The sequence below is a fragment of the Canis lupus genome, chromosome 2 (assembly GCF_011100685.1).
Source record: "Canis lupus familiaris isolate Mischka breed German Shepherd chromosome 2, alternate assembly UU_Cfam_GSD_1.0, whole genome shotgun sequence".
Lineage (NCBI taxonomy): Eukaryota > Metazoa > Chordata > Mammalia > Carnivora > Canidae > Canis > Canis lupus.
This window is the reverse complement of record NC_049223.1, coordinates 83,756,557-83,784,479: the sequence shown is the minus strand read 5'-3', so window position 1 is coordinate 83,784,479 and position 27,923 is coordinate 83,756,557. Positions and strand designations below refer to the sequence as shown.

The window sequence follows — 27,923 nt, the reverse complement described above, 5'->3', positions numbered from 1 at the left end:
TTACCCAGACCTCCTGCTTCCCATCAGCCCACGGCTGACCACATGTGTGTGCATACGCAGGATTGTCCCCACCTGTGTGTTGTGTTTTTCTCCAGGGCACTTCCTTCGCATCCTATCCTAGTGCAGCCAATGACTAAGCTTCCCTCGGGGATGAGTTTGTTTGGCTTCCAACGTGATTAAACATGTTTTGTGCGCTTTTTCAAACGTGCTCCTTGTTGACATGCTCCTTTTCCTTTCCAGTAAGTCAGAATTGGTGGAGTCAACACAATCAGTAGTCAACCTCAACCTGAGAGACCGGACAGAGGAGAACTCAGATTCTTATCGTCATTTTTGACTCCAGCATGCCCATGATGCCCAACCTGTGAAGGTCTCTCACTATCCAAAAAGTAAGTGGTGGCTGTGACATCTGGCACCCTGGATCTGGGTTGAATGGAAAGGGGTGTGCTCTGCTGGCCACCCAGTGGCACATATCTTGGATGGGGTCATCTTTGCACAGAGCTGGAGTTTTCCAATCTGTGTTGAAAAAAAAAAACTGTATGTCCTTTCTACTTCCTGGAGGATTTCACTGGTAGTGGAGAGAGCCTGTTTAAAGATTGACAGTTCAAAATGTGGCTGGAATCTTTGGGCTCCTTGAAGTTAGTCTCTATCTCCCTTGTTCTCTACTATGCTGGCTCCTCCCTCCCCCTCTCTGCCCAGCAGAGACTGGCTCCTTATCACAGCTCTGCTGGGAGTCTGCTCTGCTCCCTTTACCCTGTATACTCTTTTGTTTCAATTTCTCAGCTTCTCCTCTGCTCCAGTTGTGCCAGCAGACGATCCGTGGACCTATTTTATTTTCCCTGCTAGGAGTTGCTGTGCATAAATCTGGGTAAGGAGGTGGTATGGATTCAGGGACTATGCTTGGGATCCAAACACACCATGCAGTGAATTTTGTTACTGCTATTCCCACGTGCAAGACGCCTAATACTCCTCAACTAATAGCCTAGGTCGAGGTCAAGCTTTTTTTCAGTTGAGAAATGGGTTTGGTTCTGGTCTTAGGTTAACATCTGTTAATACCATGCCCCTAACACTTTCTTGGGGCAGGAGAGGAAAAGTACCAGGATGAATGAGGCTTTCCCCAAAGTATGTTCCTCAGGATTTAAAAAACTGTTACATAGAAGAAAAGTTCCTTTGGATACATTTGTGAAATGTTGCATTAAATACAGTTAAGCTAGTGTCTTTATAACAGGACTTCCTTTCCAAAGTCTTTGCTTTGGTCATGTGCTCTGATGGAGGCCGACCATGGTATATAGTGTTTCATAAGTTTTTTCTACTATGGAAAAACTAGCAAGTCTATAAATTTTTATCCTGGAGCATTGGGTGTACTACATTTTTGTGGACCATACTATGGGAAATGTTTCTGTAAACTATCAGAAACCATGACTTGAAGAGTATTTTGTGGCTACCACAACAGCTTGAAGCATGCCACATAATGTATAGCTGATAGTAGAGCTACTCTGACACAGCTGGCCCCAGGGGACTGGCCACCACATGCCTGTGGTGAGCCCTGCCCTAAAGTAAGGCCCATCAGGGCTTCCCAGAGGAGGAACAGGAACCCAGCTGCTTCCTACCACTCTGTAAGGGTAGGAAGCCAGCAGGCAAAGCCCCAAGATAGTGGGGGCCCTGTCTTGGCTTGTGTGTGCGTATTCTGCAGCTTTGGTCCATCTGCATGTGTGTATGTCCAGCTTGCTCTTTGAAGGATCAGATTTGGAATATGAAAAGTTCAACTCTCTTGATTCCCTGAGCTCCAGACACTAAGAAACAGATGATTCACCAAAAGCTGCTCTTTGAGAAAAAAGTAGATTTGTGTATTCCAGGGATGGAAGGGTAAGAAGGCACTCCCAGTAAGGGGCATTCACTAACTCACCCATGTCTCTCTCAGTTGTGGAGGAAGAAAGTGGAAATGGAAGTAGGTTACAACTCTGTCAGACTTTCTGGTAACTCATTGGGTAGATGAGGAGACAGTGTGATTAAAAAACCCAAAAGTCTGGTAAGGTTGCATGTCCTTCTTGGAGATGTCAGGGAAGGCTTCACAGAGAGCGTGACACTAGAGTTGGGTCTAGAAGGACAATAGGAATGCCAAATGGGTGAAAAAAGAGGATTCCAGGCCAGAAGCAGCAACACAAACACAGAACCTCAGCTTGGGAGTTAACCAAGCCAGAGAAATCAGACTGTTTGGATGGGTTGGAGGTGGATCCATGAGGGAGGGCCGGGGCACGTTGCTGCAGGCCGGGGAGTGGTGAGAGCAGGTTAGCTTCTGGACTGGTGTGACTCCGAGCAGATCCTGTAACCTTGACCCACGACGCTTTGACCAATGTGCGTGCCTTCTAATCTTACACTTACTAAACACTAACGTTTTTAGTTCCATATCCTTTGGGCTTGGCAGCAATGACCCAGAACTTGAAAACACATGCTTCTAGATCCCTGATCTCAGGGAACTTTCTGCCTGCCAGCAGGTCGCTTCTCGGGCTGGGCTCTGCAGATCCTCAGCCCTGAGCAGACCTGTTTACTGGATTCCCTATGGCAGTGGTGGGGGAGCCCTGGGTGTGTTGGTGGTGATGTCTCTGCCCTTCCCCAAAGGCGAAGTATTTGAGGGGAGAGTCATGTGATCTTGCTAGTGGAGTTTTTCTTGTTGCTTTATAACATGTGAAACTACCTGTAACTAGGTACTGTGTCTCCTCAGTCTGCGTGGTGTCACACTTGTCATGCACATGAAGTATTCCAGGCTCTGAGGTTAAATAACCTGCCCAAGTTTATGCGGCCCAGAAAGAGGACAATTTGATCCTAGCTCTGTCTGATTCCACAGTCTCCTCTACAGCTGTATCACACCCTATCCTGTACCCCTTTTCTTTTCCTTTTGATGCTTTCCTCTTTTTGCACTCATCCCCTGTTTCTTTGAGAGTCTCACCTGCGGGGCCACGTGAAGCCTGATTTCAGTGCACTCTTCAGCTTTGGAGGAGCCAGTGGTGTTTCTTCCCAATTCTTCTTCTTTCACGTGACCTCAGAAGTCCGTGACACATGACCTCCTCCCTAAGAAAATCAGTTGTAAGTTTTACTGAGGAGGAAGGTAGAAATGGACATACAGTTACTTGTCTCTCCTGTCTCCCTAGAAAGCATTAAGGAAGTAATTTGTAGGTTTAAGGTGAAATGTGGTTATTTCCCTGTGGGTCTGTCCACTCTGTGGGATGATTTTTTTTAAGATTTTATTTATTCATGAGAGGCAGAGAGAGAGAGAGAGAGGCAGAGACACAGGCAGAGGGAGAAGCAGGCTCCATGCAGGGAGCCCGACGTGGGACTTGATCCTGGGTCTCCAGGATCACACCCTGGGCCGAAGGTGGTGCTAAACCGCTGTGCCACTGGGGCTGCCCTCTGGGATGATTAAATCCTGAGAGCCAGTTTTCAGTTGTTTTGCACTTTCTCTAGATGTTCTTTCTGCTTCTCAGGGGCTTGTTCAGTGACCTTTGGCACCCTTGGGAGATTTCTTGTGTGTGTTCACTCGTGAGCCTCCTCATCCCAGGTGCAGTGAGTGCTGAGTGCTGGCTCTGACAGCTAACGTGCTGTGACGGGGGCGGCTGGGGAGGGAGTGGACCACAAGAATTTACTGGGTGTGGAACCATAGGACCAGGCACACGCAGCTGTGCACACTGCCCCCATCCTTGGAGGAGCCTTTGCCCTTTGACATCCAGGATCTGAGGGTTCTGCAGGAGCAGGCACTTGCAGGAGCAGAGATTACCAGCCACCTTCTCTGGTCTGTTTGCCTCTCTGGAGTTTGACCAAAGATCTCTAGAACTTTGGAATTAAGCTTCACAGCCCCTAACATATCACTGCTATTTGAAAAATATGAGCCCTAAAGATGTGTGTGTGATCGAGAGCAAGAGAGCTACCTCCCCAGAAACAGACTGCTGAGAAGCAGGTGTTCTTAGTGGTTGTCCTAGAATGGTGGTGGGGTTATGGATTTTTCCTTTGGTTTCTACATTTTCTAGAGGGCACACGTTTATAATGAAAGAGACTAATAACCTGTTTTTAAGTAAACAGCAGAAGTAGACCTCTGTCACTTGAGCATCACCCGTCCTTGTCCACTCCCGACCACCATTAAAAATGAAAACAAAAGACTGTTAGGAATTAGGGCCATCGTGGCCTGGACAGCACACTGGCCAGGGGAGTGTGTTGGGGGTCATGGACCTTGAGTGTCACTTTGCTCTCACTGTTTTCGGTATTGAGTGCTTTCTCTCAGGTGCGTGATGTGTAGGAAAGAAGTGAGATTTTAGTCACGCTTTTCTGCCTAAGGCTGAGAGGTGGGCTCTCCGTGTGTCCCTTCCTGATTTCTGCCTGGCCCTCTGAGGGGGTGCGGGCAGGGCCTGCCCCTGGTCAGTAGGTGAGGATCAGCCAGCCCAAGGCCTCAATGCAGGGCCCTGGCTCCAGCCGAGTGCCTGTACCCTGTGACAGGGAAACTGCCCACAGGTCCTCAGCGGTCGCATCCTACTCTCATCTTGCTGACCCAGGTCTAGTCCTGGAGGGCCCGTGCTCTTGGTGGTCCCCAGAGCTGGCCCCAGACCTCCCACTGCACCTTGCCGCGGCCCTAGCAGAACGTCCACGCTGGGCGTCCCTGGCTTCCCTCACACTGTCTTCTTTTGCAGCGCGATGTCCCTGCTTTTCCCCCGGTGCAACTCCATCGTCACAGTCAAGAAGGACAAGAGACACATGGCTGAGGTGAATGCTTCCCCACTCAAGCACTTCGTCACTGCCAAGAAGAAGATAAATGGCATTTTTGAGCAACTTGGGGCCTACATCCAGGAGAGCGCCACCTTCCTTGAAGGTGAGACAGGCAGCCTGCTTGGCCAGGCGCACTCATCTCTCAATTTCCAGATTTAGGTGGGAGGATTTGGGGGTGGGGAGGTAGAGCCTGGCTGTTGGGGAGCTCCTGCCCAGATAGGTTGTCACCTTCAGGATTGTTCTGCTCTTGGAATTGGGTAGGATTGGGCTCCAGGGAGATGGGGCCAGAAAAACAAGGGACCCGTCATTCAGGAATTCTGTGCCATTGAATCGTGAGGGGTAGGTGACTCTTACCCCACGTAGAGGACAAACAGGCAGGGGTTTTGAGACTTGCTCAGTACCAGCAGGTGACACAGCAGAGCTTTACTGGGTGTCTCTGACTCTTGAACCCAGGTGTTTTCTCTGGCCTGGTTCTGGCCACCATGCATACCAGGCCCTGTGTGGGCATTGGTTGTCCCTGACCAGGGTGTTCTTTCTCTGGTATTTATAGTCAGTGGGATCATGCATCGGAAACTTGCGTCACTGGCACCTTTTCCACTAGTTACTAATTTGAGTGCAGCCTCTAGTTCCTGCTCTATCAGCAGAGGAGGGCGGGGTCCCGGCGCCCCAGTCAGTCGATTGCCAACACCAGCCCCTGGCTTTCTCAAGCTCCCTGTCTAGAAGGCACACATTGGCTCCTGTGTCTGCGATTGTCAGCAAAGACCTGGTAGCTGAGTCTCATTTGCCCTTGGTTTCTCTGTTTGTGAAGGAGGCGCTCAGGCGAGACCGGGGCTTTCTAAGTTCTAGTCTACACAACTCTCCAGGTTGGGTGGAAATGCCCTGGGGACACACTTCACCCTCCACTTTCTCCTAGAGAGTCTTGGCTTCTGGTTGGTTGGTTCACATGACGGGCCGCTTCTTAAGGCTCCCTTACAGCAGAAAGGGGGTACTTCCAGGCCAATGGTCTGAGTGTAGCCCCCCAAATTCACATGTTGGAATTCTAAGACCTAATGGGATGGGGTTAGGAGGTGGGGCCTCTGGGAGGTGATTAGGTCATGGTTGGGGGCGCTCATGAGTGAGGTTAGTGCCCTTGTAAATGAGACCCCGCAGAGTGCTCTAGCTGCCTTCCGTCACATGAAGGTACAGCGGGAAGTCTGTGACCTGGGAGAGAGCCCTCACCCCAGTAGGCTAGCGCCCTGATCTGAGACTTCCAGCCACCAGAACTGGAAACAGTACATTTCTGTTGTGTATGAACCACCCAGTCTGTGGCATTTCATTAGAGCGGCCTGAGCAAACAAAGACTGAGAATGGACACTCTATGTCCTGCCTAGCGTTGTGCTTGATGCAAGAGAAGTCGTTCCCTACGTGTTTCCTAATTCAAAAATCTGATTTTTAAAGTTACAAGATTGGTAGTTGAAATTATTCCAGTTCATTAGCCATTTATTTGGAGCAGCTCAGGTGTGCCTGGCACTGCATGGAGAGATGGGGGAGATCAGGCCACTCCTCCCAGAGCCCAAGCTGACCGCTGGTGCTGCTCTGAGCCACTTCCTGAGGTGGTGCTGTGGATGAGCACGTGCTTAATGAGGGTGTTTCTGTGCTGGCATCAGGAGTGGGTGTTTGATTGAATATGAGGCCTCTCTTGTTGGTGGGGTGGAGGGAAAGAGCTGGAGTGCTCCTGAGATGTGTTTAGGACTGCCCTGGCCAGGGGAGGGCCTAGTGACTGCCTTGGTACTGGACTCTAAAGACTAGTCAGTGTACTGGCTGTTTCTTTTAGGTGTGACCACATGCTTAAGAACCCAGCTTCCTTTCGGGTACATTCCAGAGGCCTCGCCCCTGTGCCCTTAGGTGGGAGGAATGGTGATGGTCTGAGGCTGAGGTGACCAGTGGACCTGGGAGGCCTTGTTGCTTTGGTCACTTCCTTTCATGGCATCATGTGGAGGAGACTCACTGGGTGGTCCCTGAGTGCCCCTTGTCAGCCCAGTGGTTCACAGCTAACCTAATCTGCCTGGGCTGCCGTGACAGAAATATCACATAGGAGGTAGCTTATCAACAACAGAAATTTACTTGTCACAGTGCTGGAGGCCAGGAAGTCCAAAGTTAGGACACCAGCAGATTCGGCGTCCAGCGAGGGCTACCTTCCCGGACTGCTGTCTTTCCTCTGTACCGTCCTTGGTAACCACATGGCAGGAGTTAGCAAGCTGTCTGGGTCTCTGATACCAACACTAGTGTCAGTCATGAGGGCTGCACCATCATGACCCATTCCACGGCAGGGGCATAAACACTCAGGCCGTTGAGCAGTGAGTGTGTTCCAAAGGGCCAGACACCCGTGTATGTGGGCCAGCCTTCCTGGTGTGAGTACTAGATGGGATGGGGCAGGATCTTGCTCAGTTGTTCCCATCATCTGTTGTCCATCTGCCTATCAAGGCCACTGGGAAAAAGCAGTGAAGTGATCCCAGTACCTGTTAGTTTAGCCAGTATTGTGCATCTGCTAAGTGCTGGGACCACACGGGAGAGGATGCAGGTGAGCTTGACAGTTACATCATGGTGAGGTAAGCAGAAGGTGGAAGAAGTACAGCGTGCTTTGGGAGCACAAACAAGGAACCTGACTCAGGCTGGGGAGAGCCAGGGAGGGCTTACAGGGGCTGTGCAGTCCATGCTAGGCTCGAGGCTAAGTGAGAATAAGCCAGAGCACCTCAAGGTAGTGGATCTGTGCAGGGAGGGGTTGGGGTGCACTGAGCAAAGCCCGGAGTAATGGGGAGGCAACATGGCGAGGGTGGGGACATGGTGAGGTGCCATGTGAGATGGGGCTGGTGAGAGGCCTGGCTGGAGCTGTAAACAGGGTGGTTCAGGAAGGGTCTTGCGAAGGTGCATGGGCTCCCAGTCCTGGTTCTGCCATTTAAAAAAGTGTGTGACCGAGAAATGACAAGGAGTGAGTGAGACCGTGTTTGGAAGGTAATGAGAACAGTGCCTGGTAGGTAGTGAAACTGTGTTCGTTAAGTGAAATACATACAAGTGATTGGCAGTTAACATTCAAGTGTTTACTTTCTGTATTTTGTTCATTTAATCTTTGCAACAGTGGTAGGAGGAAGACACTCCTGTTGCCTTTAAGAGTCAGGAGACTAGGGATCCCTGGGTGGCGCAGCGGTTTGGCGCCTGCCTTTGGCCCGGGGCACGATCCTGGAGACCCGGGATCGAATCCCACGTCGGGCTCCCGGTGCATGGAGCCTGCTTCTCCCTCTGCCTGTGTCTCTGCCTCTCTCTCTCTCTCTGTGACTATCATAAATAAATAAAAATTAAAAAAAAAAAAAAAAAAAGAGTCAGGAGACTAAAACGCCAAAAGGTTCATTTGCCTGAGGTCGCAAAGCTGGGAGGAGGGGAGAAGCAGTATTTCCCTTGCACTGGCACCCAGGCAGTCTTGCTTCCAGGCCTTGTTCGGAACTGCTAGGCTGCAGCCCCACAGTAGGGATCCAGCCTTTGGCAGGCAATGGCAGGGAGTGCTGGTCTCTGAGGCCTGCAGGCTTGTGATTGTGGAACTGCCTTGACTGCGGTAACTCATTTTCAATCTCAACCCCCAGACACCTACAGGAATGCGGAACTGGACCCGGTTACGACAGAAGAACAGGTTCTGGACGTCAAAGGCTACCTGTCCAAAGTGAGGGGCATCAGTGAGGTATTGGCCAGGCGGCACATGAAAGTGGCTTTTTTTGGCCGGTGAGTCTGTGAAGCCCTCACAACTTCTTCCTGGCTGGACAGAGAGGGGGCACTTTGGGATATTAACCTCTTACCAGGCATGTGGTTTGTAAATATTTTCTTCTGTTCCTAGGGTTGCCTTTTTACTCTGTTGCCTGTGTTCTTTGATGCACAGAAGTGTTTCATTTTTATGTAGTTCCATTTATTCTCTTTTGCCTGTACTTATGGTGTCATATCCAAGAATTTGCTTAATTCAGTGTCCTGAGGCTTTTCCTGTTTTTTTTTTTTTTTTTTAAGATTTTATTTATTTATTCATGAGAGACACAGAGGGGTAGAGACACAGGCAGAGGGAGAAACAGGCTCCATGCAGGGAGCCCGACGTGGGACTCGATCCTGGGTCTCCAGGATCACACCCTGGGCTGAAGGCGGCGCTAAACTGCTGAGCCACCCTTGGCTGCCCTTTTCCTCTGTTTTTTTTTTTCCAAGAGTTTTATAGTTGTAGTCAACCGTTACACTTTGAGGTCTAGTAGATACTAGACCTGCACTAGTAGGTATCTAGTATCTAGTAGAAAGTATCTAGTAGATATTTTCCTGCACCCCTGAGCCGTTCTGCAGTTCTCAGCAGACCCTGGGTATCCTGTAGTTGGAACTAGGCTCTGACACGGTCTTCCTGGAGGGAGCATCAAATCTTATAGGTTAAGGGCCCAGTCCCACAAGACTGGCCTCCTTTCTGATGCTGTTGGGAATCCTGTGCTTCTCTCCCATTGGCGGTACAATGGACCTCCCTGTGACTCCTCAAGTTTGGTTAATTTGCTAGAGCCACTCACAGAGCTGAGGACGCACTGACTTACATTTACTGGTTTGGTGTAAAGGACACAGAAGAACAACTTGATGAAGAGGTACACAGGGTGAGGTCCAGAAGTACTATGCTCCAGGCATGTGGATGCCTTCATCAACCTTGAAGCTCATCAAACTTTGTTCAAGATTTTTTATGGAGTTGAATCCACAGCCCACATTCCCTGAAGTTGGTGTGTGGGGCTGAAAGTTCCAATGCTCTCATCTGGTCTTTCTGGTGACCAACCCATTTTGAGAGTAGGGAGCCACCCTCGATCTGCTCATCAGCATAGGCGCAGGTGTGCTCAAAAGGGGCTCCCACGAAAGGCAAAAGACACTCCTGTCACTTAGGAAATTCTAAAGATTTTCAGAGTTCAGTGCCAGGAATGGGTGATAAAAAACAAATACATTTATTATTTTATCATAGTGCCTTCAAAAAAGTTAAAATCTAACACAGGGAGAAGGCACCGGGACAGGTTGGATGCTATATACACACAGGCGTTATCCGAGGAGTAGGCACTCTGCCTAATGACTCTTCAGGGAGAGAGGGCAGGGATGGGGCAGAGAGAGAGAGAGAATATTAAGCAGGCTCCATGACCCTGAGATCATGACCTGAGCCAAAACCAAGAGTCCAATGCTTAACCGACTGAGTCTCCCAGGTGCCCCTAGCCAAGAGGGTTTTAAATTTTTTTTTTTAATTTTTATTTATTTATGATAGTCACAGAGAGAGAGAGAGAGAGGCAGAGACACAGTCAGAGGGAGAAGTAGGCTCCATGCACCGGGAGCCCGATGTGGGATTCGATCCCGGGTCTCCAGGATCGCGCCCTGGGCCAAAGGCAGGCGCCAAACCGCTGCGCCACCCAGGGATCCCCGCCAAGAGGGTTTTAAAGGGACAGGGGTCATTCATCAGTGAGAAGGTGTAGGGGCCTATAACATTTTCTGATTCTGTGTTAATATAGTGGTGCCTGTTTACAGCTTTCAGTGCTCAAGGGTATGCAGGAGGTCTAATGCCTGTTCTGTGATGTGTCAGGGCTTTCTATTCTCCTACAAAGGGAATGTATGATTTATAGATAGGCAAGGAGGGTTGGTAAATCAGTCACATGCACTTAGGAACCTCTATTAAAGGTCCCCATGCTAGGGATGCCTGCGTGGCTCAGTGGTTAGGCATCTGCCTTGGGCTCAGGGTGTGATCCCAGGGTCCTGGGATCGAGTCCCACATTGGGCTCCCCACGGGGAGCCTGCTTCTCCCTCTGACTGTGTCTCTGCTTCTCTCTCTCCATGTCTCTCATGAATAAATAAATAAAATCTTGAAAGTAAAATAAAAATTTTTTAAAAAGTCACCATGCTCGTTATGAAGATCAACGTGGCCCTGACCTCAGGTGTGGTCCTCCACTCCTCGGGGCTGTCATTTCTACAACCTCGTCTCAGAGATGTGGCCCTCACTTCACCGGAAGGTAGAAGAGGGGTGTGACTGGCGAGAATGCTCCAGTCATCTCCCCAGTCGTGACAGTTACCCTGGGGACTGAAGTGTGGGGCTTCACGTGTGAGAAGGAACATGATGAGAGAAAAGCAAGAAAATAGGAAAATAGGCCTTTGTTGGAAAGCCAGGGACGTTGGGGTAATTCAGCTCAGGTCATTCAGACTGAGGAAGACCGCCCCGGGGATGAGCCCGTGGTTTCCAGTAGAAGCCGAGGGGGTTCCCCTTTAGAGGTGCACAGGTCGTGTCCACGGTGATGCCAGGGGCTTACAGCAGCCGGCGGACTCCAGGAGTGGTTTGGTGTCTGCGTGCTGGGGCTGCTCAGCGGGAGCCGCTAGCAGGGAGGCTGCCGTGATGAACCAGCACAGCGCAGGCACCGGCCAGAGGCATTTGTCCACCCGCCGCTCTGCCTGGCTGGGTACGGGTGCCCCCGCAGAGAACGAGACTTTGGGCTTCGAGGCCGGCAGTCTCGCTGTGGGAGCCTGCAGTGCCGGAGCTTCCCTGATGGCCCATATCCCCTTCCAGGACGAGCAACGGGAAGAGCACTGTAATCAATGCCATGCTCTGGGACAAAGTTCTGCCCTCCGGGATCGGCCACACCACCAATTGCTTCCTGCGGGTCGAAGGCACAGATGGTCATGAGGCCTTCCTCCTCACAGAGGGCTCGGAGGAGAAGCGGAGTGTCAAGGTGAGGGTGCTGTGGGGGTCCCCACCAGCTGGAGTGCGCAGCTTTGGGCATGCTGGCGGCCTTGGAGCTTAGACCAACCAGGACGTCCCTTGTGACCCGGCCATCGGCAGCCCCTGGGAGACAGCGGTGCCCCCCATGGAGGGAGGTGGGAAGCCCTGTTGGAGCTGAGCTGTCGAGGAGGTGCCAGGGATTCAGGGAGGCTTGAAGACCCTGAGCACCAGGAGTCAGGAGGCCCCAGTGCCTTGTGTGATGCCAAGCAGGGGGGCTGGCCCCTTCCTCTGCCGTGAAGAGCACCTGTGCCCCGTTTCTGGAGCGGTTGCTAGACAGCGGTTCTCACTCTGGCTCTGTGATTCTGAATCAACAGCTAGCGGCCTGTCCGTGTTTATTTTCTGAGAGCCATTTGCTTTCCTGTTTGGGGCCAGATGTTGCTTTCAGTTCATAAAGAGCTCATCAGTGCCAAATAACTGCAGCTTTAGGACAACATCCAAGAAAGAAGTTTGAGAGAGGAGTGAAGAATAGTGGTTTCTGACTTTCAGCTCCCAGCTCTTGGCTTTTCCGTGTGAAATGGAAGAAGGGGTGGCAGGTCAGGCTGCAGTTGGGCCGCCGTACCGTGCGTGCCAAGCTGCATGGGCAGCCTCCTGCTTGGCGACTTCCTCAGCCCTGAGCTCTCTTCCTTTCCCTCCTCCCCCATTAGACTGTGAACCAGCTGGCCCATGCCCTTCACCAGGATGAGCAGCTGCACGCTGGCAGCCTGGTGAGTGTGATGTGGCCCAACTCCAAGTGCCCGCTTCTGAAGGATGACCTTGTGCTCATGGACAGGTAAGAGGGAAAGAGCCTCCCTGGGGTCCAAAACGGGCAGTCCCCAGGTCTCTGTTTCTGTGTCATCCGGGCCAGGGTCCCCAGGGCCTGTCATTGCTTAGACTGCCTTTCAGACTGGCGCAGCCAGGTCCTCCTGTCCCCTGGATCTCCTGGGGGCTGGTTACTGTATCCATTGCCATCACTGCACTGGAGATGTCCCAGTGATGGTCTGTCAAGGGGTAGGGGGGTGGGGGGCGGGGGGCGCCCAAAAGTTAAGCAGGGTCTCAGCCTCAACCCAATGTTGGTGCGCATGTTAGAGGTGGGAGCTGGTGGTGGTGGGGTCCGTGTGGTATTCTGCGTCTCTTGAAGGAACACTTTGGGGACGGGTTAAAACTCCTCTGGGAAGTACAGCACTATAGTTCTTATGGGACTCACGTGTAAAATTTTATCTTAATTGTGTATCTCCAGGGTAAAGTTACAAATGGTTATTTTTTTTTTTCTTAAAGATTTTAATTCTTTATTCATGAGAGAAGCAGAGACATAGGCAGAGGGAGAAGCAGGTCCCCCTCAGGGAGCCCGATGTGGGACTCGGTCCCAGGACCCCAGGGTCACGACCTGAGCCAAAGGCAGATGCTCAGCCACTGAGCCACCCAGGCATCTCCACAAATCATTGTCTTTAAAAGTGGTATAGAGATGGAACAAAACATTTTCAAACCATCCAGAAGGGTATGAAATGAAAAGTAAATATCTTTCCAGTAAAAGTCAGGCCGGGTTGCCCTGAGATCTGTGGCTTTGTACTCCTTTGCCTGGCTGCCCTTGGGCCTGTGCAGAGCAAGAATAGGGCCCCGTGTGTGTGCCTGATGACAGTGTGCCCACCACCCCTAGCCCTGGTATCGATGTCACCACGGAGCTGGACAGCTGGATTGACAAGTTTTGCCTGGACGCCGATGTGTTCGTGCTGGTGGCCAACTCAGAGTCCACCCTGATGCAGACGGTAACCGCTCCTCCTCCTCTTCCTGTGCCCCAGAACCCAGCTGAGCAGGAAGGGGGGCGTGAGGCTCACAGGGCCTTGGCCGCCAAAACCCCTCCTACACTGAGATCTTTCCCCCATCAGGAGAAGCAATTCTTCCACAAGGTGAGTGAGCGCCTGTCCCGCCCAAACATCTTCATCCTCAACAACCGCTGGGATGCATCTGCTTCGGAGCCTGAATACATGGAAGAGGTTGGTGGCTCTTTATTCGCCAGTCTGGGGAGTGCCGCCCGTGTGTCTGCCCAGGGCCTCTTCCAGCCTATGACTGAGTTCACCACCAGGGATTTCCCCTGCATTCCCTGGGGTCCCTGTGGTGTCCTCTAAGGGCTCTGAGAACGCTCCCGCCACTTCCCCTGTTCCCCTCCCCGGCTTCCTCTACTCTTCAGACGGCTGCCTTCCGGGTCTGAAAAGCGTCCGCAGCACTTAAGCAGCTCCCTTGTCTGAGGCCTGTGCTCACTTCGGTTCATAAAGAATGAATCGCAGTAGAACAGGCTCAGCCTTCGGTAGACAGCCAGGAAAGAAGCTAGGAGGAGGAGCGGAGAATACTTGATCCTCCCTGACCGTTCATAAATCTTTACTTGTTCTGTGTGGAAGGAAAGGGAAGAGATGGGAGTGATAGATTGGTGACGGGGGATGAAGTGCACAGCCGCCAGCTGACGCCAAGCAGTGACTGGGACGCTCCTCGCCTGAGAGGTGGATGTGACACAGTTGTTGAAAGGAAGAAATGGGCTAACGTTGAGGAAAGCAGCTGGCAGGAGAACCCTGGGATTTCAGAGCTAGAAAGGATATTCCAGTGGTGGCGCCCACTCATTTCATATTCGAGGCCCTGGGAGGACTCGGCTTGGCAGGATGGAGCCCAAGGTTAGGTTCCTTTCCTGGAACCTGGCTCGCGGGTTTCTTTCCTCCTGGGGCAGCACAGTGAGACCGTGTGCTGGTTCTCACAAGGGGCAGTTTGGGGCATATTTAAGCCTGCCTTTTTCCTTTTAATTTAAATTTTTTTTTTTTTTTTTTTTTTTTTTTTTAATTTTAGAGCACAAGTGGTGGGGAGGGGCAGAGGGTGAGGAGAATCCCAAGCAGGCTCCATACTGAATGTAGAGCCCAATGTGGGGCTTGATCCCAGGACCCTGAGATCATGACCTGAGCCCAGCTCCAGAGTCGGATGCTTAACCGACAGAGCCGCCCAGGCGCCCCCCGCATGTTTAAGCATTTCTGCTTCTATTTGCATGAAATAGTTGTGGCAGCCTATACCCCACGGAGCCCCTGTCATGTGGCTTTTGGGGAGCGTGGTGGCTAGAGAACTGACGGTGGGAGATGAGGTCGTGTGTGTGTACATTTGGAATAGTGGGCGTGACTCTATTATATTACATGTTCTTTAGAAGAAAGGCACAGGGGGCTGTGGGCTCCGTCAGGAGGGGCCACCGGCACCCCACCTGGTCTCAGCCATCCGCTTGGGCCTCAGGTGCGGCGGCAGCACATGGAACGTTGTACCAGCTTCCTGGTGGACGAGCTGGGTGTGGTGGACCGAGGCCAGGCCGGAGACCGCATCTTCTTTGTGTCTGCCAAGGAGGTGCTCAACGCCAGGATCCAGAAGGCCCAGGGCATGCCCGAAGGAGGTGACACTCGAACGGACTTCCTTTCCCCTGGTGTTTAGGCTAAGTCTGCTTCTAGAAGCTGGTTCTGAGAGTGAGGCAGTAGGAAGAGCCTTGAGCAAGAAGCTCTTTGCTTCTCGGCCACTGTTTTAAGCCCTGTGTCCTGTCTGCTTAGCTTTGGGGGATTTCATCCCTTGCCCCTGCCGAGCAGTTACCTCCGGACTCACGTGGTGCAATTCTCCTAGGGGGCGCTCTTGCAGAAGGCTTCCAAGTGAGGATGTTTGAGTTTCAGAATTTTGAAAGGAGATTTGAGGTGAGCCCTTTGATTCCGGTATCTGGTTATTCTGTGCCTCCCCGGTGCCCACCAGCCGTGTCCCTGTTGGTGAACGCCAGAGCTTGGGCCGTGGCTGGTGGACCCTGGTGGCCTCTGCCTCCCTCAGCACCTCTTGTCTGTCCCAGGAGTGCATCTCCCAGTCGGCAGTGAAGACCAAATTCGAGCAGCACACAGTCCGGGCCAAGCAGATTGCGGAAGCGGTGCGTCTCATCATGGATTCCCTGCACATAGCAGCACAGGAGCAGCGGTAAGAACCGAAGGTGGTGTACCCACGGGGGGCAGTGCTGGGAAGTGATCGCCTCATCCCCGCCTGCGGACGGGCCGGCAGAGCCGAGTGCCTGGGTTGCCACCAGGCCTAGTTGGATCCATGAGGAGGAGTCTGGTGAGGACAGCCTTCGGGTGTCTGGCTGTCCCTCGTGGTTCCCTGAAACGCTGCCCCACAGGCACATGTGGAGGCCTCAGCGTGGCACCACACTGAGCACCACGGCATTTCTCAGAGCTTAAAGCAGGACAAATTTGTAATTTTTAAAAAAGATTTTATTTATTTTATTTTAAGTAATTTCTATACCTATTGTGGGGCTCAAACTCAGAACCCGGAGAGTAAGAGTTGCGTGCTCCACCAACTGAGCCAGCCAGGTGTCTCCTCCAGGATTTTCTTTTTTTTTTTCTTTTTTCTTTTCTTTTTTTTTAATTGATATATTTATTTATATTAGAGAGACAAAGAGGTAGAGGGAGGAGCAGAGGAAGAGAGAGAACCTTAAGCAAACTCCCCACTGAGCGTGGAGCCTAATGCACAGTTCGATCTCATGACCCAGAGATCATGACCTGAGCTGAAATCAATAGATGCTCAACCAAGTGAACCCAGGTGCCCCACCCAGGGCACTCATTTTATAAAAATAACCTTTTTTGTAGAAATTAAAATCTAGGAAAATAGAGAATAACATGAAAACATCTTGCTTCCTTCAACGTTTGCTTTATATTGTTTTAAATTAAGAAAAAAACCATTAAATACCTTTCAATTCTTTAGCCCCTACCCCACCGTCATCCTGCCCATTCCTCAGAGGCAAGCACAACCGTGGATTTGGTGTGTAGCCTTCATCCATTTAAAAAGTGCTTTTACATAAACTCTGAAGAATCTGTAACGCTGCTTGTATGTGCTTTAAACACGCAGACGTCCTGTTGTCCTGGACGTGCCGGTGCACCTTGCGTTTCTCTCTGCTCAGCATTGGTTTTGCCTCCTTCCCTGCTGATTACACAGAGTTGGAGTTTATCACTGTGAACTGGCATAGAGTATTCCCTTGGGACTATACCTCATTTTAAGTTTTTTTCAAATTTAATCTCCAGACCCACCCTGGGGCTTGAACTCACAACCCAGAGATCAAGCATTGGATGCTCCACTGACTGGGCCAGCCAGGCACCCCTCCCGTGGATTGCTTTTTAGTTTCTGTTATTTTCCTATTGCAAACCCTGCTGCTGCTGTGGGCACCAGTTTACGTGTCCGCTTGTGCACGTTTGTAAGAGTCTGTCTGGGATTAACTCCCGGAGGTGGAACTGTTCATCTCAGGGTGTGCGCATTTTCAGTTTTACGTTTTCCTTTGTTGTTCTCTGCGTGTGTTCCCAGTCCCGCCAGCAGCGTGTGCTGGGACTCTGCTTTCCCCGAGCCTCGCCAGCACTTCAGACTCGGTGACTTTGTCAGGCTTGTGCCTGTGTAGAGTAGTACCTCTTTTTTAATTTCATTTCCCCGATGACTAGTGGGGCTGAGCTTTCTGTTTTCCTATGTTAACAAGCAGAACTTGTTGTAAGTCCCCTGAAAGCACCCACCCCACCCTGCCCCCACGTCTCCCGAGTTGGAGGGAGTTGGGAGGACCTCCGAGTAAGTGGCTGGCACCTGGGAAGGGCGAGAGCGCATCTCTGGGCATGAGTGTGAAACTGCTGAGGCCACAGCAGGGGCACACGCAGGCTTCCTGGTGTCCCCTCGCTCCTCCACGTGACTGGGAGGGGACCCGCTCTTGAAACCACGCGCTTCCTCTCAGAGTTTACTGCCTGGAAATGCGGGAAGAGCGGCAAGAGCGGCTGAGGTTCATTGACAAGCAGCTGGAACTCCTGGCTCAGGACTACAAGCTGCGGATTAAGCAGATCACGGAGGAGGTGGAGAGGCAGGTAAAGATTGCTGCTCCGGGGAGAGCTGGGCTCCAAGTAGCGTCCAGGGTGCTGGGAAGGCGAAAGAGCACACGCGTCCTCATCCTGGGGCCTCTCAGCCTTCCAGAAGGAAGTTGTGGCCCTGACTCGGGCGCATAGTGTCCCCCACCGCCACGGGCTCCCTGGTCCGTTGTGTGACCCAGGGCAAGTCCTCGTCCTCTGGGCCTCCCGTCTGTAACATCCCTTTTCCCTGCGAAGCTGCCCTGCCGTCAGTGAGCCGAGGAGCCTGCCGGCTCTCAGGGAAACTTGTGCGGTGGGTGAGAATCGCTCAGGCTCTCCTGGTGCCGCAGGACGGATCCACGTCGCCCTCCAGCCTGAACGGTGCGCTTTGCTGTCCCGCAGGTGTCCACTGCGATGGCGGAAGAGATCAGGCGCCTGTCCGTGCTGGTGGACGACTACCAGATGGACTTCCACCCCTCCCCAGTGGTCCTCAAGGTCTACAAGAACGTGAGTCGTCGGGCAGCTGGTGTTCTGGGCTTGCCTCTGTCCCTTTTGTCCACTGGGTGGAATCACCGCGCAGGACAGTGATTCAGGGCCCCTCAGCCAGGGCGGCAGGACCCGGGCTTCCCTCAGCACTCTGAGGTCATCTGCGGGGGGCGGGCTGACAGCCTTGGGTTTCCTTGTCCCTTGGCTCCTCAGAAGGGACTCCCGAGGTGGGGTTGCTTCTCTTAACCTCTCCCTTCCGGATTCAGGAACTGCACCGCCATATAGAGGAGGGACTGGGCCGGAATATGTCCGACCGCTGCTCCACAGCCATCAGCAGCTCCCTGCAAGCCATGCAGCAGGACATGATAGGTCAGTGCCTGGGGGCTGGCGGCCGGGGCCTTTGGGATGCCCCGAGGCCCGCTTTGGGGTCCAGTCCTCAGAAATGATTCCCTTTCCTTGTCTGTCACCTTTGACAACGAGTTAGTTCAATACGCTCGGGTTCTTGGGATGTGTTGTGCTTTCAGTCCCCACAGGGAGCCGTCCGGGGTTACCCTATGGGACTGTCACAGGCTGAGGTGTGGCCAGGCTTTCAGTTCACACGGGGCCTAAGTGTCAGCAGGTGTGGAGGGCCCTGGGGAGGGCCACTTGCAGCCCCGCAAGCCCACTCTTCGCACACCGTCAGCACCCTGGGCGGTGGCTGGCACGGCCTCTGTTCCGAGGCCGGGCACCGGTGTGGCCCAGGGCCGAGCTGACGTGGCTTCTCCTCATCTCCCTTCCTGACAGATGGTTTGAAACCCCTCCTTCCTGCGTCCGTGCGCAGTCAGATAGACATGCTGGTCCCTCGGCAGTGCTTCTCCCTCAGCTACGACCTGAACTGTGACAAGCTGTGTGCTGACTTTCAGGAGGACATCGAGTTCCATTTTTCTCTCGGGTGGACCATGCTGGTGAATAGGTTCCTGGGTCCCAAGAACAGCCGCCGGGCCTTGATGGGCTACAATGACCAGGCAAGCAGTGGCCCTCACCCTGGGCATTGCTGGAGGCCCGTCTGCACCCTGCCTCCAGAAACCGGGACTGGTTTTTTGTTTTTGTTTTAGATTTTATTTATATGATAGCACAAGTGGGGGGTGTGGGGAGGGAGAAGCAGGCTCCTCACTGAGCAGGGAGCCCAAAGGGGGCTCGATCCCAGGACCCAGGGTCATGACCTGTGCTGAAGGCAGACACTTAGCTGACTGAGGCACCCCAACGTGCCCACAGGGATCGCTCTGAAAGGGGTTTCCTGCCATAACAGCCATGGCACCTGTGCTACCAAATTTTGCCACAAATCAGTTGAGTTTTACCCTAAGCACTGATATTTATGAAATTTAAAACATTAGCTAAACTTATTAAGTATGTAAGTATTAGATGTGGAAGTTTTAGGTTTATCTACATACCATGTTTCTCAATTTAGATCTTAAACCACTCGTGTCCACAGCACTGAATTACTGTGCGTTCTGCTCCTGGTGCACGTCCTACACTTTGGGGGCTGGCCAGTGCTCCCTTGGGGCTGGCACCTCTGTCATGAAGCCTAAATTCTTCCTTGCTGCACACAGGGCTTATTTTTATTGCCTTTTGGGAATTGAAGAGCCGCGCTGTGTCCCTGTTCCCGGACACCTGGCCCTAAGACTCACCGAGTGTTCTTAGCCCTCCTGTCATGTCTCTTCAGGTGCAGCGCCCCATCCCTCTGACGCCAGCCAACCCCAGCATGCCCCCGCTGCCGCAGGGCTCCCTCACCCAAGAAGAGCTCATGGTTTCCATGGTCACCGGCCTGGCATCCCTGACGTCTAGGACCTCCATGGGCATTCTCGTTGTCGGAGGCGTGGTCAGTGACAGGCCCACCTGAGAAGGCTGTGGGCAGGCGGGCAGGCGGGCAGGCAGGCGGGGGCTCCTGCTTTGGCTCAGTGCGTCACAGTGGGCGCGGAGCATTTTCACGTCCACCAGTGACTTTTCACTGTGGTCTCACAGGTAGCTGTATAGAGCCGTAGACTAAGCTTTAGTGTGTATCTGTTGACTTCTTTTGGTCTCAGTCCACTAATGTGACGATTAGACAGCACCAGTCCCAGAGGGGGACAACCTCGTTGGCTTGCATAGAGTTAGGATTGGAACTGTGATCTCAAGCCGTGTTTGTCCCCAGCAGGGCCTGCACCACACAACAGGCGGGGAAGAGACTTGAGAAATGGACAGACCGGGGTACTAGAGAGATGGGTGTGCCCAGGACTTCTCTTTGGAGGGGACGCCAAGAGCAGAACTTAAAAGGGTTTAGGACAAAGAGCCCAGGCTGGGCCTTGAACCCTTGCCTGTCTCCTGGTTTTCTTGCCCTTCCCTTTCCACTCCAAGGCATGAGATCGCAGGCTGCCTTCTTCATAACTGGGGTGCTCTCCAGTCCTGACCCCAAGACACACAAAGGCCAGAGTAGGTAATAACACGTTGCGTTTTCCTGACAACATGGCCTTGCTCTTTCTGCCATGGTCTTTAGAGCTACACATTGGTGGAAGGTGTGGCGGTAAGAAAACTGCCAGGAATTGTACTCCGTTTGGAAGGCTGCAGTGGGACAGATCTGGGGCCCCTTGCCCTCCTCTCTGTAGCTGGTGCATGCTGTGCTGCTTTGTTCATGGGCAGTGACCTAGCAGAGGGTTGGTAGCTGAGATGTGGGTCCCTGTTGGTCATGTGACCCTTTTAAATACCCTGTTTTACCCAAACAACCGTGAGAGTTGGGTGAAGAGCATTGTGCGTCTTTTGGGAAGATTGGTTGTTAAAAACTTGCCCAGGTGTCAACCAGGATTAGACAGGCAGCACTGAAGCCGTGATTTTTGGCTTCACATCCACTGCTCTTTGACTGTAACCGCACTGCCTTGAACCAAAGCATCATAGGCCAGGCCAACAGAAGCCACCCACTGAGCAACGAAATGCAGAATGCTTGTCAGTGTCGTCGGGACGGAATGTCACTTTACAGCATGCCTGCATTCGTCTTTAAGAATTCTGAGTGGGTCCATGCTTCTGGTCCTAACACCACTTCCCTACCCCCCACCTTTGCACAAGTCATGTCATGTGGCCAGCACTGAGTTACCCTTGTTTCTGAACTAGGGCTCTTGGGAAGGTCCTGGCTGCGGCAGGCTGAGGGGATGGGCAGGAGGACGGCAGAGAGTCTGTGTCAGCTCATCCCTGTGCCTCTGCAGGTGTGGAAGGCGGTGGGCTGGCGGCTCATTGCCCTCTCCTTTGGGCTCTATGGCCTCCTGTATGTCTACGAGCGTCTCACCTGGACCACCAAGGCCAAGGAGAGGGCCTTCAAGCGCCAGTTTGTTGAGTATGCCAGCGAGAAGCTACAGCTCATCATCAGCTACACTGGCTCCAACTGCAGTCACCAAGTCCAGCAGTGAGTGGCCCCCCCAGTGCCCAGGCACTAGTGCCGGCTTCTGCGGTTCAGGATTTCCCTCTAGCTTTCCTGTGTACCTGGCCTGGAAACCTTCAGGTCCCGAATATCATCTGCCCCTGGCCTTGAGCTGTGCAGTGTCGGCTCTGGGACCAGGGACGGGGAGAGGGGTCTGTCCGGGGTCACCTTATGTCCTGGGTTGGGACCAGGTAGGAAGGAAGGAGGCTACGGGAAGAGCAGGGACGTTACTTGTGGCATTTATTAAAGGTGATCTCGAAGGGCTTGGTTTATAGGTATTGCTGCGAGCTGCTGAGCCACGGCCCTGCCTTCCTGGCACAGCTCTGGGCAGCTGGGGCTGGATTGCCTGGCCTGGCTGCTACAGGGGAGTGCTGGCTTGCCTGCCTTACATCGCTGTGTGGTCAGCCCTTTTTAGGCACCTTGCCCCCAATTTTCCATTTTCTCTGTGAACCCTTGGAAATAGATGCTGTTTGCATTGGCGTCTCCTTTTTCCAAACAGAGAAATTGCACCTGGAAGAGTAGTCTCTTTCCCCCTCCACTGGGTGATGCACAGCAGAGCTGGGATCTGAATCCTGGACTGTTGTGCCCAAGCCAGGGTGCTCCTGGTTGTCCTGACGGTGCCGATGCTGTGCGTGTGGTGGTTGTGACCTGCACAGTCTTGGCAGGGGTGGGGAAGTTTCTGCGGAACTGGGATGGTGTGGGGCCGAGCTGCCAGCGGCTGACACGTGGGCTGGCTGCTGCCCTGTGCTCGCTCGGGTTTAGCCGGTGCCGTGTTCTGCAAAACAGCCTCGTGGACCAGTTGATCCCGACTCCCTCTCCCTCAGGGAACTGTCTGGGACCTTTGCTCATCTGTGCCAGCAAGTCGACGTCACCCGGGAGAACCTGGAGCAGGAAATTGCTGCCATGAACAAGAAAATTGAGGTTCTCGATTCACTCCAGAGCAAAGCAAAACTGCTCAGGTGAGGCCGTCCTGGGAGGTCGGGGGCCTCTGGTGTGCCGCTGGGCACGGTGGGTGCTCCGCTGCTTGTCTGTCTTGGGTGTGGATGTGAACCTCATTATGTCAGGTGGCACACTGCTGGGTGCCGGATACGGCGCCAGCGCTGGAGGTGCAGCAGGATGTCGAGTCGCTGCCCTCCAGATGCTTGCAGCAGGGCCGTGTGGCAGCTGTGGAGGAGCCAGGTGGTGTGGTACCATCGGGTTCCAGGTCACAGGCACCTTCTCCTTAGTGGCATGTGTCTGGCACTTGAGGGGTGCTGTGCCACTCAACCTCAAGGGCTCGTGTGACCCCTTTCCTTTTTCTAAAAGGGAAAACTGGGGCCTCCAGAAGTTAAGTAACTTGTTTGGGGTCCCATAGGAGATGGTCAGGCCAGGAATAGGTGTGTGTGGCTCCAGCACTCTGTGACACTCTGCACATTGATTGTCTTTCATTGTCTCCTGTGTACTCGGAACCCTGGGCTCCCAATTCCGTGGGAGCCCAGGGCCAGGGGCATGCTAGCATTTTTACCCACAGGAGAGCTGCGTAAGGTCCCTGGTGATGGGCAGGGCATGTGTTGGCACCCACATCCCCCGGCGGGCGGGGGGGGGTCCCTGCTGATAGTCAGTGCTTTCCTGGAGAGGATCAATCTCAGGAGCAGGAGGCCTGGGTTCTGGCCCAGGTGCTCATGTTCGGGCAGACTGCAGAGCTTTCTTAGGTCCCCTTGTTTTCATCTATAAAATGGAGCAAGATTTCATGATAGCCACAGAGCTGAACTTAAAAGTGGTGTGCAAAGGTCCTCGGCCTGCTCAGCCCCAGATAACATCAGTACACGGGGACCCTGTGCTTCCTGCCCCCGCCCCTGACGTCAGTGCCAACCCCTTGGCACATAGTGGACTTTCCCTCCCTCGCTGTGTGGATGTGCCCTCCCCGCCCACCAGCTGGGTCAGTCCTTTCCTAGGGACACGCGGAACGACTCACAGGGTGTGTGTGTGTGGTGGGGGCTGCCTCTGCTGCTATCACCAACAGGGATGGGGTGAAGCCGTAAGGGCTGCAGATTCAGCAACGCAACCCCTCTCCAAGAGGCAGGAAAATCTAGTTCCAGACAGTTCAGGGACTTGACTGTGGTCAGGTGACCCGAGCGTGAGGCTTGAGGGTCCGAAGAGCTCGACTTTTGGCTCCAGTGCTACAGTGTGGCTGTAGGAAGTTATGTAACGTCTCTGGCCTCTTCCTCATCTGTGCAGTGGGAGCGATTGAGGCTCCACGTCACGGGAGCTTAGAATAGCCCTTGGCCTGTGACACTGTCACCTGTGATCGGCTCTGAGTGCCATAAAACACCCGTTTCTCTGCAGGAACAAAGCTGGTTGGCTGGACAGCGAGCTCAACATGTTCACGCACCAGTACCTGCAGCCCAGCAGATAGTGGGCAGCCGAGAGCCGGAGCCGCGTGGAGAGGGTGGCGCCGCCAGCGCTGTGGGCACCCAGCAGCCCTTGCGCGGTTCCCGCCCGTTGCCGCTGCCCCGAGAACGAGAGCACCCCCCGTCTCATACCGTTTTGAGCCCTTAATTGCTAGGTTTTCCCCCTTCGCCTGCTGTTGCAGGAAGACCTGGCTCATGCCCCTAGAGGAGACTTGTAACGATGACTGTGGACAGCATGGTACAGGGAGTCGAGTGTCTGCTTTGTCAGGTGCGCTGGTGGAGACTCCCGCGAGTGCTTGACGGGGTCTGGGAACTGCCCGCACCGCAGAATGCCTGTTTGCTGTCACGCAGGCCCCCTCCTCCGGCCGACACTACCGCCAACCCCAGCACCCCTGCCTGCCGCACACCCCAGCACACGCAGAGCAAGGCCGCCTTGCGGGGGTTGAGTTCTTCCCAGGTTGCATAGGAATAAGTTCCAGAAAGGCTGAGTCCATCGCAGGAGGGCTGTTGCCTGTGTGTCAGCCTGGCCCTTTCGCTTGCACGCTTCGCTCTGTCGGCAGAACATTGCAGACACGTCCTGGGGGTGGGGCCATGGGGGTTGTAGGCCGAGGCAGCCTGAGGCAGCCTCTGCGGTGGGGCCGGTGACGCAGAGGTGCAGAGGTGACTGGCTGCAGGGTGGGGCCGCGTGGAGAGAGCTGCCGCTGGTAGCGCGCACGGGGCTCGGCTTCCCTCTCTCACCGCATCCCTTGTTCCGGTCTCGCTCCTTAGCCCGTGTCGTCTGGTTTTGTTGTTGGTCAGAGATGGTTTGGTTCAAGGACGTTCAAGGATGTAGCAGAAGGAAGGATGGTAGAGGGAGGGGGGGGTGGGGCTCGCCCAGGACGGGGGGGGGGGGGGGGGGGGATGTGGGGGGGGTGGGGGGTGGAATGTGGAGTCCATGGGGAACAGGGAGGCCTCGCCCCTGCCGCCCTTGGCCACCAGTCCTCTGGGCTGAGCCTCCTGTGCCTCTGCGGCTGCAGCTGGTGGGGGACAGCGTGGGAGAGCCAGCCGCCATCCCCCAGCCCTCCCCGCCTCCCCGCCCCCCAGAGCTCTCACTGACCCCCATCTGGCCTCGTGTTGACTTTGAGAAATGTTTCCTGTTGAGTTTGGGATTGTTACTGGTTGGAGTGGGGGCAGGTTCCTGTCTCCACGGTGTTAACTGGGGCAAGCAGCCTTTGCAGTTCAGGTCAGAGAACTTCCTAGAAACCAGCAGGTCCTCTCTCCCAGAAAGAGGTGGGGCTCGTCCTCTTGAATCCCCCCGCCCGCCAGCTTCCGGGAAATGGGTTGGTGGCCTCTGCTCTCCGCCGGTGGCCACGCAGGTGGCATCCTCTCCAGGTGCCCGCTTGTCTCAGCCCTTGAACGCACCTGCTGTGTGGGACACGTGCTGGACTCTGCCGAGACCGCCGCACGGCAGGGGGACGCTGGGAGCTTTTTGTCAGGCCCAGGTGGTGGTCACTTCAGTGTCAGGAAAAATCAGGGTCACACAATCCAGTGAATTTTGTGCTTTTTCGGGGGGAAAAGAAATTACTTAAAAACTAAACATGAATTTTTTTGAATGTAGCCCCTGGGCAATAAACGGAATTTTGAGTTTCTTACACAGTAAGTGGAATGAAATGTTCCCCACTGAGGACAAGACTCCGGCAGAAGTGTGGCAAAAAGCACTTTAATTTAATGCTGCTAACTTTGTGTTTATGTTCCTTTGCTGGAGTGTGAGACCTGCTCGACACAGTGAGTTTCTTGTCTGATGTACTTAAGGTGACAAACTTGCCTGAGTTACTCCTGTATCATTGCTGATAATATTGGAACTAAAATAAAACCTAGTTGGAAACACGTTGCGGGCCCTCAGTTTGCTGCTCTGCAAACCGCGCCTGCAGGCTGTACTTTGAAATGACCTTAACTTTGTTGGGGGGGAAGTTCCACTGTAATCTGCCGTCGGTTCCTCCTTCCTCGGGCTCTTGGAAGGACTCTGATACTCTGAGAACAAAGGACTAACTGATCTTTAAGAACCAGGAAATCTAGAGTGATGTCTTTACAGATTTCGCTGTAACTCCAATCGTTTTTCACTTAAAAAGTAATGAGTCAGACGGGCCCACCCTGGTTTGCCTTCTGAGAACTTGGCTGTGAGCTCTCTGTTTTTGAAGGGCCCTCGTGTGACTCGTCAGCCTCCCCCCCCCCCCCCCAGCGCCTGTGCCCCAGGCTCGGGCGCCCCCACCCCCTGCAGCGCGGCGGGTGCGGCCTCATCCTTCCAGATTCCCAGGCCACAAACGGGGTGTCGTCCTGGACGCCGGCGTCACTTGCTGCCGTCTCCAGAGTACCTCCAGAGCCTGAGCACATCCCGCAGTCCTTCACGGCCTCCGCCCTGGCCCCGCTCCCTGCCACCCACCCACCTTGTCCCTCCCACGCGTGCGTCCGGGTGCTTGTTTTGAGGCAGCGGCCTTGCCTCGGATTTGGAGGAGAGCTCCGTTCACCGGCCCGCATCCCGGCGCTGGCTTCGGGCCCGCAGGGTTGTGACCGCCCCTCGCTCCCTGGCACCCTCCGCCTTGGGCGCACGGCTTCCTTGCTGCTTCAGACTGTTGGGCATGCACCTTACGTTCGGCCCGGCTGACCCTCCGCCTCGTCCTCTAGCTGTTGCCACAGCTGCTTCTTTCACCTCCACGCCTGCTGAAACGTCACCTCCCCACCTGGGTGGACCAGGCCGCCTCCGAATCTCTCCTCACCACCACCCCCCCCAGCCCCTGGGACCTGTGAGGACCCTGCCCCGCCGCGGACGGAGCAGCCGTGTCAGTCCCCGTGGCCGTCCTCCACGTCACAGTTGTGTTCCGTGTGTCCACCTGCTGGAACGGAAGCTCTGCAAGGCCTGAGATTTTTGTCTGTTTTGCATGTCTGGTGCCTGGCCCGGAGTCAGAACTCCGTCTTGATACCTGCTGAATTAATGAATCCTGCCCTGATAACACCGTCCACACGTCAGCCCTCCAGGGCTGGGGCCAGAATAAAATGCTACTAGAAACTTCCCAACAGTAGCCATGGCCCTGGGGGCTTTCAGATACTCCAACCTAAGCAGCTGGAGGCCTGATGGATCCTGGATCGGAGCCCAAGTCCTAAGTTCCCAAGTGGCTTTCAGACTGAATTTTTTTAACCCACCATTAGAAACCCACCAGCACACGTGCATCTGTGTAGGTGAAGCCAGAAATGCAAAGTCAAGCCAGCGCCCCTTTTCCGTGGTGCACGGGTGTTCGCTGCTGCTGTGTTCACTGCCCACCGGGCTGCTCGCCAGCTCCTCCGGGGTGATGACCCGGACTTGGGAAAGGTTGTCTCCACGCCCCGCTCCTCAACGCTGCCTACCTTTATCCCAAGTGGAGACCAGACGCCTGTGGTCTCCGCCCGACCCGCCCACCGTGAGTTCTGGGGAATCCAAGAGGCCAGATTTTTGGTTTTCCAGTAACCGTATCCGTACGTGGTCACAAAGCATGTGGCCAGAACGTACCCCTCTTCCCAGGTCAGGCCATCTTCACAGCCCCCCGCCAGGTTCACCCCATCCCCCAGGACAGGCATCTCTGTCTCTGAGTCCGACTCTCGGGCTCGGGATCAGAGCAGCCAGCTGAGAGCTTAGCACGTGTCAAACATTTAGATGCGTGAACCCAAATCTTCCCAGAAATTCAGTGGTCTGTGTGCCTCTTTGTGCAAATGAGGAAGTTCATGGATTCAGCAAGATGTTTGCGTGCCTGCTACGTGCTGATGAGCACGGTCCTAAGCGTTAGAGTCACAGCGGCGAGTAAGGTGGATAAAAATCTCTGTGTTCAGAGCTGGTAAGCTGGGGGCAGGGGGACTACAGGCAACGCCAGTTGAGAAAAAAACATAGACTATCAGAAGATAAGGATTTGGGGGGGGCGAGGCAGGGGAAGGTCGGGGAGGGTGCGACAACGGTGTGGTTGGGGTCGGCCTTGCTGAGAGGACTTTTGGAGGAAGATGGTGGGGAATGAAACCACGTGGATCTCTGAGGTGATGCAGGGATGGAGGGACCAGCATGTGCAAGGGCCCTGAGGTAGGAGCACGCCTGGCACCTTCAAGGAACAAGATGAGACTAGTGTGGCCGGAGCAGAGTGAGGGGGTGGAGAGGGTAGGAGATAAGGTTTGAAAAGGACCCCGAGGCTGACTGGGACCTCCCAGGTAAGGACTTGGACTCTACCCTGAGTGACGCAGATGCCACTGGAGAGCTCTGA

General features: G+C 53.9%; 1 protein-coding gene across 1 annotated transcript; it reads left to right on the top strand.

The window, feature by feature from the left end:
• Nucleotides 1-278: 278 nt before the first annotated feature.
• On the top strand, nucleotides 279-24,001 carry MFN2 (mitofusin 2). Its single transcript, NM_001284441.1, is given in 18 exon segments — nucleotides 279-386; nucleotides 4,674-4,852; nucleotides 8,364-8,499; nucleotides 11,315-11,477; nucleotides 12,172-12,296; nucleotides 13,161-13,269; nucleotides 13,390-13,497; nucleotides 14,765-14,918; nucleotides 15,140-15,207; nucleotides 15,354-15,475; nucleotides 17,262-17,388; nucleotides 17,770-17,874; nucleotides 18,120-18,222; nucleotides 18,637-18,857; nucleotides 19,556-19,711; nucleotides 21,066-21,262; nucleotides 22,102-22,236; nucleotides 23,603-24,001. Coding segments are annotated over 17 exon segments (2,274 nt in total). The 5' UTR covers nucleotides 279-386; nucleotides 4,674-4,677; the 3' UTR covers nucleotides 23,673-24,001.
• Nucleotides 24,002-27,923: the final 3,922 nt, after the last annotated feature.